This window comes from Pararge aegeria, chromosome 6 (genome assembly GCF_905163445.1).
Source record: "Pararge aegeria chromosome 6, ilParAegt1.1, whole genome shotgun sequence".
Taxonomy (NCBI): Eukaryota; Metazoa; Arthropoda; class Insecta; order Lepidoptera; family Nymphalidae; genus Pararge; species Pararge aegeria.
In genome coordinates, this window is record NC_053185.1 from 11,101,833 (window position 1) to 11,115,874 (window position 14,042).

General features: G+C 36.6%; 1 protein-coding gene across 4 annotated transcripts in view; it reads left to right on the forward strand.

Moving 5' to 3' along the window:
- The window catches only part of LOC120624793 (RNA binding protein fox-1 homolog 1-like), a 77,681-nt gene that overhangs the window by 51,788 nt on the left and 11,851 nt on the right, over nucleotides 1–14,042 (forward strand). For 3 of the 4 annotated variants that reach the window (XM_039891529.1, XM_039891530.1, XM_039891531.1), the window contains 7 exons: nucleotides 1,905–2,159; nucleotides 2,976–3,227; nucleotides 3,894–3,947; nucleotides 6,761–6,853; nucleotides 9,111–9,165; nucleotides 10,576–10,596; nucleotides 12,120–12,264. In XM_039891529.1, the coding sequence (XP_039747463.1) occupies nucleotides 1,905–2,159; nucleotides 2,976–3,227; nucleotides 3,894–3,947; nucleotides 6,761–6,853; nucleotides 9,111–9,165; nucleotides 10,576–10,596; nucleotides 12,120–12,264 (875 nt within the window). The remainder of the gene's footprint in view (nucleotides 1–1,904; nucleotides 2,160–2,975; nucleotides 3,228–3,893; nucleotides 3,948–6,760; nucleotides 6,854–9,110; nucleotides 9,166–10,575; nucleotides 10,597–12,119; nucleotides 12,265–14,042) is intronic. The other variant, XM_039891532.1, reaches the window with a different exon arrangement.

A 14,042-nucleotide genomic window follows, 5' to 3' on the forward strand; every position in this document is an offset into this window, starting at 1 on the left:
AAAAAACAATATCTACAAAATTCATCTTTTTTTATGATGTTGTAAAGAGCATTTTAAAACTTCTGTGTGGAAAGCACCATTGTAGTTGTTTGACTCCCTTTGTTCGCGTGGAGTGTCTCTCTATATCTACTCCCCTGTTTCATCAAATTCCCTTTGAATTTCCGGGCAATTCTTATAATAGTTTGATTTTATTTTATCCAGATGAGTATAAAATAAAAAATAGCTATTTTGGATGAACTGCTTGGTTGTAGATTAGAAAGTCTACAACGAAGTGTTAACGATATCACCGAAGCAATCGTCATAAATGTTTCCGATAATTACCGAAACCAACGATACGATTAGTTCTCCATGACAGGCGGAAATGTTTGACGCTTGCTCTAGCAAACCCTATTATAACTGAAATTGGTAGGGTAACCCATGTCTGAACCATACATTGAGCTGTCTAATTCTAGGCGGACCTAGACATTTGGTGGGTCCCCCTTTCTTCACCCCCCTTAATTCACGTGTAATTCTTAATTTGGACACTTAAACTTACTATAAAACATATATAACATACGACAGGCAAAATCGCCTGATATGTTTAAAAATGCAGATAAATCTTTTTTTTTTTACCATCTATTCATTAATATCGCTTATCATAATATATATATTAGTTTATTATTTTATTAAATATATATATTTTTTTTTTCTATATTTTTTGTTTATGTATTCGTATGTAGTTAGTTGAATGTAGGTTTATTATAATTTCACACCACCTATTTGTTCGCTCTTGTTGTCCTAATCCTAAGGTTGCCTGGCAGAGATCGCTTTTAAGCGATAAGGCTGCCTTTTGTATTCGACTCCAGTCTATGTGTTTCTCTCTATTTTCGTCCTTTATTTTCCTAAATAAACTAAAGTTAGCATACGATTAGATTTTACAAAAGAAAACCTGTTGACTCGCTTTTTTTTTAAATTTAAAACGAATATAAAGAAATGTTCACCATGTATAATATCTAAATAAAGAACCTTCAATACTTTTTACAAAAAACATTATTTTACAAAACATTTGTTTCGAGCCACTTTTACCTTGATAACTGTACTAAACGGACAAATTAAGATACTCTATACTAGTAAGTAGTAATCATGCACAAAGGTCGTTTACGCAACTATTTCGTGTCCAGAGAGAATATGATATTTATACCGTGGTTGCATTCAAAATATATGACTGTCATTTAGGTACTTAGAAATCATAACATATTTATCTTTGAATTTACGTTCATTGTTGACATATCATTTGTTATACTAACTGACAAGAAGGTGAATATATAACCATAGATAGGAAGAACCAGCCAGTCAAGCTGCACTGTAATACTAGAACCAGCTTGAGAAGTTATGTTCCTAATGCATTTCTTACATCCATCCTAATATTATAGATGAGTCTGTTTGTTTTATTTCTGTCTTACGCATGGCTCAACTGCTGAAACGATCTTAGAATCAATTTTCACGAAACAAACTTATTCAACCTGCTCGTATGATACGTTTTAACCCGGGGGAATTACGAATTAACAATTCCCGAAGGATTAAACGCGGACCATCATCTACTATTTTCCATAATACCTAATAGCGCTTTTGTAGTAAATAGCAAAATTAAGAAAAATATCGTGAGGAAACCTGCATGCCTTAGAGTTCTCCATAATGTTCTTAAAGACGTTTGAAGCGCACAAATCTACATTGGGCCAGAGTGGTGGACTACGGCCTAAACCCTTAAGGCTCTTTCTGGGAGGAAACCCGTGCCCTGTAGTAGGGGTAGGTAAAGGATTGCTTAGATTATATAAACAATCAACCCATAAATACTTAAAAACATAAATATATCATAAAGTTAAACTAGGTAACAGTATGTAAGAGGTGTTTATTTATTTTTCCAGCACATGGTGGGCACGGGGATGGCGGCCCCGTTCCCTGCGGCGGCGGCGGCTGCGGCAGCCGCTGCGCAGTTCGCGGCCAACGGCGACCTCAGCGCGGTGAAGGCGGACAACGGCCCCGCCCCACCGCCCCAGCCCCCGCTCGTCAAGAGCGAGGGCCCGCCGACGCAAGTGCCCCTCCCGCCGACCAACTTCTCGCCCCAGCCGCCACCACAGCCACACACGCAGAACTCAGTAGAAAACCAAAATAATACCTCAGTAAGTTATAGAGTCCTAACCGTTCCCAGCTACGATAACAAATATACTAGACTAGCGGACACGGCAGATGTCGTCTTCCCGTTAAAGCAGCGCCACCTTCCTGGTTCAATTGTGTTTTCAAACCATCCAGGAGCCCATCGAAGTATACACACAGAACTCTAATAGAACCAAAATAATACCTCTACATTATAAAACAAAGATTCCTATACGTCCCCAGCTTTGATGGCAAATATATTCAAAATACCAGGAATGGTAGCGTACACTTCATACATGCGCAAAAGCACTATCAATAGCCTATAACAGTCTACTGATGGACTAAAGGCCTTTCCAACGGTTGGATATGTCCATAATCACCACGCCACGCTGGGCAAACGGTTTGGTGATCACAGTAGTAATGTATACAGGACGCTGCTGCCGGCCGTTCTGAACTTCTCGAACTCTATTCTGATCTGCCGTCCACACGGCACAGAAGCACCACCTACCCTAAATGTTTATCTAACTCGTATTAAAGGAGAGTTTATTCCAATTTATGTCATCTTCCTGCACAAATAAAAAACCTAGTGCACGCCACTGCCACAATAGGTCTTGCAAATGCTAATAACACAAAGCTGCAGAGAACGCAGTCTAAGATGAAAACGCAGTTATCGACTAGTAACAGTGTCTTTGATCTGTGTGTTCATATATGTTTTCGAAGCAGCTGTTACCGCATAGGGCGCTATTTTAAGAGGTCTAACTTGTAGTGGAATAAAAATTAAAAGGGAAAATACAGTTAAACATCACTGTGTAAATAAAAAAAAAACATCTGCTATTCGACAGCAAAGCGAAGGAGAATCCAATGATGAGAGCACACCAGTGAGCGTAGCCGCAGCGGCGGCGGTCGCGCAACAAGCGGCCGCGGCTCACGCGGCTGCGGCTGCCGTCAGCGCGGCCGTAGCGGCCGGCGCCGCGCCGCCTGCCCCGCCCGACAAGAGCCTCGTGCCTGTCTCGCAGGCCTCGCAACCGAAGCGGCTTCACGTTTCCAACATACCGTTCAGATTTAGAGATCCCGATCTTAGAAACATGTTTGGGGTACGTACATAAGTTAAAACGCACGGCACGTATCGATGTCGCTATTTTTTAGCAGTAAGAAAATTAAAGCTAGGTATATACACAGCGATTTTAATCGACAGCGACTCGACGATTCAAGTCGAGTGTCCCCAACGAGCGATCTTTCAGAAGCTTGTTTCACAGCAGAGGGCTGTACAAAAATTATGTTTGCTTTGCCTATGCTCCCATGTGCTCCCCTTATGCTGCTCTATATTGTCTGCTGAGAGTCGAAGACTGTTTTCTGCATATATTATGACACTAGTTAAAACGTACATGTTGAGCGAAGTAATACTTATTTCAAAGACCCGCGATATTCTCCTGTAGGTCAATTTAATTGCACAAGAACCTAATTTTTTTTAAAGGATGAGGATGCTCACCTAACTAAACCCGCCAAGAAAGGTTTATTTGGAATCACTGTTTGAGCCGTGCTAACAAAACAGGTTATGTATATGAAAAACGTCACGTCCATCCACGCGAGTACATCAGCGATGTCGGTGGCAACTAGCGACTTTTCAGATTGCAGCGATACGATCGCTGAACTGCTACATCTTAATCGTCCACACAGAAAATATTTCTCCGCCAGAGTCGCTGTCGACCAAAGTCGCTATCGTCTGTACCATACTTAATAGATGTTATTTTACTTTTCAGCAATATGGCACAATACTTGATGTAGAAATAATCTTCAACGAACGCGGCTCTAAGGTAAGAGTGGTGGTTTCCTATTGCAAACTTTATTTTAAGTAGCCAACTTTAAATCTATAATGATTTCACCTTGGCTACTCTATGAATAAATTGTATTCGTGTAATGATTTAAAGGAGCAATAAATTAATGGTTAAACTCGCATACCAAATAATGTTTTTTGACGAGATTGCTTTACTTTGATTTTGGTCATTTTTATTGCTTCTATCTTTAAAATTGTACAATCAGGAATGCCTATTTTTATATCTTTAAAGTAAATATATTTTGGTTCCCCAATTTCTTTTTTCAAAATATTTATTATAATTTAAACGTGAAAAATACTATACAAAAAAAAATCTTAATGAAAGAGTAATTTTATTATTAAAAGTAGCAAAACACTGTAATGTCATTCCTGAAATGTACACTTAATCAGCACTTCATAGCTATTGCCAGCTGCATTTTCTTAGCTTGTCCTCCAGTTGGTTTGGCAGTCTTCCTAAAATTCTAAAAAAGCCGCAATAGCTAGGGAGGGTTCATAGTTAGGTATCTTAGTACTTATCAGCTGCCCAAACTAAAGTAACAAATTTATGAGTTTTGAAATTTTATCTAAATATAAGACTTATTTTTTATTTAATCAACTTATTCTAGTTTAACAAAAAGATAAAGGCAAATGGGCTTAGTTTTAATAATATTCGTGATTAAACCAAAACTCTTTCTCTTAGCATATTTCTTGGTTTTAACGTTTGGTGCAGAATTTCTAATTGCATTGTATATTCTCATTTCGTAATAATTTCTATAAAACTATTGCAATTAAAAAAAAAACAACGTACTATACTCGTGACAGGCTTTATTATTTAGTATTCCAATATAAAATGTAATGTAACAAAAGTATTTATTTAAAAAGACTAAATTAAAAGCGAGTCACCGGTATAAATGTCTTAACGGCATCATCTACAAATATTCACATTTATATGAATCTCAAAAAACAACTCACTTTTGATGTAAACCCTATACGAGTAAGGCATAGCAAGAAATACTTTTCGAAATAATTTTTACAATAATTGATTGGATTGACCGCTTTTTCGTGTTTACTGCTTTCCTTGTGTCAGTTTGGTGACCGCCCCTACAGTAGTCCATGCTCGCTCATGTCTAAAACGTATTTTTCTCTTTTGATATAATAGCTCCAAGTTATTTTTTTCTTCAATGCCTCACATTGGGATATGCAGTATTAGAGAATGATGCATCGTCACTATATAACAGCTGATTTTCTAAATCATATTTATAGGACAGCTCTATTATTCATCACTAATAAAGACATTACCGACCAAACGGCACGGCTCTATTCAACATTTTGATTTCCTGTTATAATCTATTTACTGTAAAGTGGTTTTAAATGTATTTCTTGCAATGAGTTGTTTAAGAATATTATTCTTTTAATCTCATAACTTACGTTAGTGCAGCTTGGTCGGTGAGATTTTCTGAGATATAATCCAGATGTTTAGTTTGGTAATTTTTTTCTGCCAGTTTTATTGTAATATTACTTTAAAGTCATACGCTTCCTAACCAGGGAACAGAATTCTTTAGTTTTGGGCATGTAAATTTTGCTGACCCTATATACCATATTAATCAATTGACAACGCAAATTATACTTCCTAGAAGTAACAATGGTGCATCAATTAGTTTCGCTTATCTTGAATGTCATTAGCGTCTTCTTCGCCTATCGGATCGAGTTCTGTGTCGTCGACGGTAGTTTTTGTGTCACGCCCGTCTTCAAAGCTCGAGACTGCAACGGGGGTCGCGAGAGAGCCCCGTTCTATTTTTAAACTTTCCTTTCCTTTTATTCTTCGTCTTACTGTCTTTTTCGCTTTACCTCTATTTCTACGTCCCTTTCATTGTTTAAATTAAATAAATGCACTCAGAATGATTAATTATCATAAATAATAGAGCTGTCATGCTTTTATAAGTGTAAGCGTTTCGTACAATCAGCAACATGTCTGCCACCTTCACGAGTCGTCTCTTCCACTGTATTGTGTGCTGTGCTAGCTGCTTTTTGTATCTATGGGTTATCACCGTGTATTGATAGTAGTTTATCATACCCTTAAGCACGAATAATATTATTGTTGAATCGTTTTGATAAGTTTTAGATGACTTTTATATATTATGTTTATATGAATATAGTATTTAAACGAGTTCATTTTTAAAATTTATTATCGAGTAACACATGTATAAATTATGGCAAACCTTATTATCGCTTTTAATTTTATTATTAAACTGAGTTTTTAGCACTGTACAGATTTTGCACAAATGTTTCAAAAATATAGGTCAAAAGCAGGGAGTTTGTATAAAAATTACAGGCTACGAATCGGTAAAAGAATACCGCGTAGAATAAAGGTTATTTTTGAGGTTTCCAATTACATAATTAGCTGACGTAGATAATTTTAGATTCCCTGCATGAGCGATGACTTTTAGATCAAATTGCAGCTAACACAACTCTAGTAAGTTTTTAAATTGTAGTGACTATCATATTAGACTTTATAATAATCCTTATGATATTTGTCGATATTACACAGTGATACAAACTCTTTCCTATAGATCGAAATGCTAGGTCGAGCGACACTATGTATAATTTATTGTAATACAAACGCTTATGTGTACCCATTCAGCTAGATTACGCTCAAACTATCAACGAAATCAAAACAATAATATCCTATCGATTATTTCACTAGAATATTCAATTTAAAAAAAATATATGCAATGCATAAATGTTAATTTTTGTTGCACGTTGTTTTTTGAGCGACGCTGTTTTTAATGCATGTTTTGTCTGTCTTGCATGCAGGGATTCGGTTTTGTAACATTCGCAAATAGTGGTGATGCGGAGCGAGCACGAGAGCGTCTACACGGCACCGTGGTTGAGGGCAGAAAGATAGAGGTGTGCATGACTCAATGAATACCATCCGTAGCACTATGTAACTTTAACATCCCGCTCCTACGCCCACCGCCACCGCAACCTGCGCTCGTCTGCTCTGTAGTTACTGCCATGCCATGCCGGCCGCGCCCGGCCGCATATTAGCACTAAGTATGCCCCCGTCTTGTAACATCACTTCTAATCCACATACAAACCTTATTTATTTTATCCCTTTACTCTCTAGACGGTCATTTAATATGCCGATCGAATGAGAGTCTCACAGAGAATGTAGAACGGTCCCTACCAACTGATGGCGCAAAGGTAAGATACCATACACACTATACTCTATTAAGGCTCGCGCACATTTGGGCGGGTTTCACGGCAACGCTGCGCTCGTCGAAGCCTACACATTAATTACTTATGCTATGTAAAATTTATGACGATGATTTTGGCAGCCCACGTCCGCAAATTTACCGGCAAAACATATTACAGATAATGTCGTACTTCATTGAAGATGAAGATTTTGATAACGAACAATATTATTATTTTTTGTAAATATTAAAGTTATTTGCAATTATGTATCACGCAATTATTTGTAACATTAAATTTAAAATAATTATAGTTTTAATCTAAGAAATTATAACTCATGTTTTTTTGCCATTTGTGTAGCATGTTAAATTCATAAATTTAATAAAAAAAAAAAATTAATAAAAAAACTATTCAAATTTTATTATTATAAATTATAATCTGACCATACAGCATTGTCATGCAACTATCGATTTAAAGTTCTATAAGAAGAATAATCGATAATCAAATAAATTAATTAACTATTATAACAGGGGCTCCCAGCCTTATTAAGACAGCTTCGCACTTGTAGTTATGAAATTTTCCACGGCGCCCGCGTCTAAACTAGCTAGTTAAAATAGATAAGTACTTATAGTTAGGCAGATCGACGCAGAAACATCCTCATTATGAAACTAATAAAACCATAATAAATAATAAATGTTAAAAAAGAATAAGAAAAATAAAACTACCCCAACACTGGGATGGATAAGCTTGATGATCTCCACACTATTTTTCAACGGTGGGAACAAACCGTGACGTCGCTGCACAAATACTATAAACACATAATTTCTTGATTTTTTGAAGTACGCCTCGCGAAGCAGATCTCTGTAGATTCTATCGCGCTCCAGGTTAGGAAGCCTTACTGTGAGCTGTCAAAAGTATCATCCCAGATTAGACAAAGCATAGTTAATAAATTTTTACGTGATCTTCAAATTGACTCAACGGATCAAATAAGGTGCCAGCAATAGGTCCTTAGTTAATTAAACACACACATTATAATGCAAAGCATTGCTGTGCGTCTCGTCGCCGGTTGTGCGTAGCTTTAATTATAATTATAGCAAATGGCAGTCTTGATTATATGTACCGTTTTTAAAGTCCACTTTCAAATTTGCAATGTATAAGTTCCAGAAGCAAAGTTTTTATAATCTACTTTATAGCTATTGCTTAGCTATTGCCCGTGTTCTTCGTTCGGGTTTGTCACGGTTTTTTACTAATCCCGTGGGACCCGTTTGGTTTTCTAGGATGAAAAACCTGTGTTACTCTCCGTCCTTTCAACTAACTTAATGCCAAAACAAGAAGATTGGTTGCTTTGTTACGATGTGAAGGTTACAAACACACTTTCGCATTTATAATATTAATGAGGATATTAAAACCATTTTCGAATATAAAAGTTGCATATTATAGTAAACGTGAGATCTTTAGGTCATAGGTTTAGGTTTGTGATAAAACTATTAATAATATAGTTTTTACTAGTCTGTGATTAAAATATAAATTTAAATGTTGTTTGTAAAATATTAGGGCCTTAATGTTACAAACATAAAAAACAATGCTTCTGCAATATATATTGTTAATTTGATACTTACTCATATTTAAAAACGGATGCAAATAATATGTAAGCGTGAACAGGTGATTCTAATAATTTATTATATTAATTTTAACATATTTTAGCAAGACCAACTCAATTTATTTTTAATCAATTGTATGATTTGATTATTTACAATTTAATTTATTTTTCATTTTCTTTTATTTAAACGGGTTCGATACCCGTCTTTAACAAAGTTTATTCTGGTCAAGTTTCTAAAAATATTATTTATTTAATTGGTAAATAAAACGTTTTCCGTTTTAAAGATTTAACCTTCATTATATTTTCTTATGTTTGACCCCGTTGCGTGATTTAAAATTCTTTTATTAACATATATCTTGCTCTCCCGTGCAGGTTAATAACGCTACAGCGAGAGTGCAGACGAAGAAACCGCCTGCAGTTCCGAACGGTAAGCAAAACATTAAAAAAATAAAAAAATAATGGTCATTTCTTTAACTGTTGAATAATTAAATAAATAACTATCCGTATGCTGCACTGAAATTGTCATATAGTTATAAACTCCATCACTTCCCCCGAAACAAATAGTTACAATATAATTGTATGTGTTTATAATATAATGCATCTTAGGATTTTCTCTTTTAACCCATCCAGATATTCTGGCTAGAAACGGATCAGTTCCCACTTTGGGTGAGGGTGCTGGCTTATACACATCGGTGTTGTCAATGTTAATGTTTCCACGTGTTACATGTTACCTAGATACGTTGGAATGCTAGTACTTAGGTGAATGCTATTTAGAGAATGAGACCACGTCGGCAGCCGGAGACAGTCCATGCAAACGTAATGTTTATTCTTCTATATTCTGTTGGTGGCGGAAACACACTGCATTATGCGTAATTCATTATACGACTACAACTTATAAGCTAATGCTTATTTCTGCCGCTAAAAAGCATTGCTGCATTATTGCTATGATCCGGTCTTAAGCTTTACGCCTCAAGTTGATGCATAAAGAGCGGCACGTTGCAGCAAGTGGTCCTCGCATGCCCTGCAAAGTGTTGCTCTGTCTATAGGTGAAGGTTTTCCACTTACCATCAGGTGGACCGTGTTTGGCAATATGACAAAAACACAGCGATGTGCAAACAACAAAAATTGACCAACATATTGCCTAATAAGTGTGATGTTTGCGAATCTAATAATTGGTCAAAGTATGGGCAGTCTATGCGCATATTCCGCGTATTTGTTTCCTTTGATGCGTGCCAAAAAACCGACGATTACCTAAATTCGCTATTCGCTTAACACGTTTCATGCGTTGGCAGATATGGACGCATAATGAATAACGCATAACTCAGTGGGGTACCACCTTATAAAATCATAACAAAAACCGATTTTTAAGAAAACAGTTAAGAATCTTTCATCATTTTTTTGTCAAGTTTCGATCAATGATTTTTATAATCAACAGTTAAACTGCAAACGGTTGTTGTCTGCATGAAAAAAAAAGCTAGCACCTGCGAAGTCGGGATAATTAAAGCTTTAAACTATGCTGTAAAAATAAATTTGCGAATTGTCGTGATTTCAATTATTGAATTTTGTAAAATTAAAACGGTCTGTCTCCGGCAACTCCGTAGTACTCCTGACCAACACCTATCCGGATAACACCTGAACTAGTCAGCTTCTTAGTTTTCACTTTAATTATCAAAATGTTTTCTATTTTTTTCAACTTTTAAATGAATGCGATTTCGGTCTTGCACTATCTGTTTTTCCATTATGTAGTGAAGAATGTCTTCTAGGAACGTTATCATTGTGTAGTGTTACGCATTAAGGAGAATTACTTTGTAATGTGCCTCCCATTGTTTTGTTTCAGTGTGTGTCCAGTGGCCCGAAGGTGAGACCCTTTCCTCTTCTCATTCGATCCATTCTTGTCGACCCAAGCTTCCGCGTTTACATTATTGTAATAACATTCATTCGAGCATGATCTTTTTCTACTTATGTGGTGGGACTATGGTTTATTAGTTCTATTGCTCGATGAGATGTTGTATGTCACGAATCTGTAAAAATGTATCCTAACGGCCATGCTTCTTTAGAGCAGAAAGTAGGTATGTGTTTAATCAATAGCACGGTGGTGAGCATTTTTACTTCCGCGATGTTATTTAAGTCGTGCTGTAATGTGGCATGGCCTTGTCTTTCCGGTACACTCAATGTGAATAATGGATATTCGATTATACTAGTTCTTTTGAATTGCATTCTAGTGCATAGTGAATAGTAACATTAGATTTATTGTTTATTTGTGATTAATGATTGGACATTAACTTATTCGCATTTTGGATTTGCATCTAATATAAACGTGAAGCGTTACAGCGTGTCTTCTGAACCGGTATTTATTTATTGGATTTTCCAAAACGACGCTCTCTATACTGACCGAACTTGTAAGAACTGCGTTCTACTGATATGACTTGTAAATCAAGCAATCTCCGCGTCCGTTAGAACAATGCGTAGGAGCCGATCGCGAGACGTTATATAAGAAAGAGTTTCAAATACGCTCCTAGTTAAATTAATGTTAATATAAAACATTTAGTGTATAAATGTTAATTAGAATAAAATGGGTTTGTACCTAGGGACCTAAACATTTTTAACGGGAGTTACACACTTTTCATCGCTAAGCTAACAATGAAATTATGTACAGTTAACAGAACCCACAGAAACACTCTCTGATCATTGTATGAAAATATCAATTATGAGCCTATAAATACTGCTACGTCTATTAAGTTTAAAAGAAAACCCTTTTTTTTAAATATTTTAGACAGTTTTATCATGTGATTTTCATCGATTTAATATAGAGTGATTTTCGTAATGAGTAGAGTAGTAATGATAAGAGAGTTTTTTTATTGTATCCTGAAAACTATACCAAATTGATTTGCGTGGTATTGTTTGCTGAGTGATGTTCTGAAAAAAATGAAAGACTGTCGAGTTTTTGGGACATCCTAGAGGTGCAAAACTATTCGGAAGTCGAAATCCTGATTCAATGCCGCTGTGGATGGCCACGCAGAGGAGGCGAACATCATATGGTAAATCCTATTGAACGTAACGCGATCGGTTCCCGTATCGCATTCGTACGAGCGGGACGAACACATCGAGGGCGGCTCAGCGATGGTCTACAGTGCATACCCATCTCGCCATGTGGTCTGGCTGAGCGGTGATCAGTGTCGGGTAAGCGGTCAGTGAGAGTAGGTATGTAGAAGCGCGATGTGTGCGCAGGGCTGCGGGTGTCCGGCGTGACGTGGCCGTGGCTGGGCGCGGCGCCCGCCGCCACGCCCGCGCCGCCGCTCGTGCTGGCGCCGCGCGCCGCGCAGCGACGCAGGTAACTCACCCGCACCCGCATGCCAGTAGCTCGTTGTGTGTTGCATGTAGCCCCCGCGGCGGCTCTCCGCGGCGCGGCAGTCCTGCGCGGCCGCTCGCCGCGCCCGCCCGCCGCGCCCGCACACCCCCACCCCCTCCATTCCGCCGTGATGCCCCGCGCCGCCGCATTCGCCTCGCCGTTGCACGCATACGCACCGTGAGTACTCACACCACCGCCACGCACCGCTGTCCCGCTGTGTCCCACACCCGCGCACCGCCTAGCGATCCACAAAAACTCCGATCTCTTACAAATATCCGACTTTACAGGACTCAAAACCCGAAAATAACAATGAAGTAATAATAATAGTACTTTTGGTACAAGTATGAAAAATATGTAATTTCTTCTTCAAGAAAATGAAAATTACGCACGTGCGTTAGACGACATTTACAAAATAAAACAACGAAAGTAAATCATTGACATACAATTTTATATGCCTAGACAAGTAATAATTATTTTAACATTTCAAGTCATTATTTTTCATTAAAAATCTCCTAAACATAAATTATTTTGATGTTAAATGAAAAATCAAAACTACTGTGGATAAGAATAACTTTCTGCAGAAATTGCGTTTTTATTATTTGGGTAGACACTACTTTTGGAGCTAATGTATTAAATCACTCCGTCTCATTTTATAATTAATTCCTTCGATTTGGTTACAACTGTATTAGTTAAAATGAGATCAATAGGTTAAAATGATGATAAACGGCTTGAGACGCTGTTTGAAGGGTTGGATATTTCTAAGTAGCTAATCGAATTAGACCTCATTCATACCTGTGTAACCACCATTAATTACTAACTGATCGTACAGAAGTACGCGTGATCTAACTTCAGTGCAGTACTGAAGTAATTCACGAGTTTTTAGGAATTCAATGATGCTCAATTTGCTCAACCAATCAACTGAAGGGCCAACTTAAGACCAGTTAAGTAATCTTACTTAACTGGTCTTAAGTTATCCGTGATCTGTACAATTTTTTTTAAAGGTATCTATAATTGGTTTTTAGCTTACCTTTATTTCAAAGTATTATATATTTTTTTATTCGGTGGTTGCACAGTTCACATGTTTTACTTGAAGTTCGAGTGTTAAAGCAAACTTATCAATGAAAGCTGACGACCTTCCTCTTTACCTGTAAATTAAGTTAGTTTTAAACTTTTAAATAGTGAATTATAAGATTCAATCAAATGACTGAACGTGGGAAAACGTAAACCTATAAGAAAAAAATGTATCCCAACGAACTCTATATTATTTCTATTAATTTAAAACAAACACTGTTTTATAAGCGCTAGAAAGCTACGCTTCATTAAAATATGTTACACAAAATATTAAAATCTGTCTGAAGAAATAGTATTCAATTAAAATAAATGTCAAGCTTTAAGGAATCTATTTATAATGGAGTGGGATTCAATTCGGGAACGAATCTAATATAAATTTTGTTTATTAATCTAAACAGGAAGCGAAGCTTATCCTTTGGTATCCTCCCTATCCTACGCCCGTATATTTAAACAACCCACAACTCCTTTTCCAGTAACATGATTGGTACGAAACTTATTACTAAAATAATATATTTTTTAATTATTAGTTTTAATAATAAAATTGTTATTTACTTACATGGGATATGCATTTTTCGCATTTAAACATTCGCTTGCGCTTGATTTTATGAAATTAATAATTCCATAGCTTACATACGCACCTAAGTAAATATTAACATAAAGAAAATACTATTAATAAAAAATATATATATGTGCATAAATATATATCGTTACTAATATCAATAAGACAATGATGCGAAAGATGTGTTACCATTCTTGTAGTCGCTAAATAGTTAATTTTTTTCTTCTGGTATAGTCATGTAAAAGCTTAATAGGAATAACATTTTGCTATTTTGTCTCATAGAAATCGCACTAGCTGAAATTATTAATCGATTGAATTTACTTCG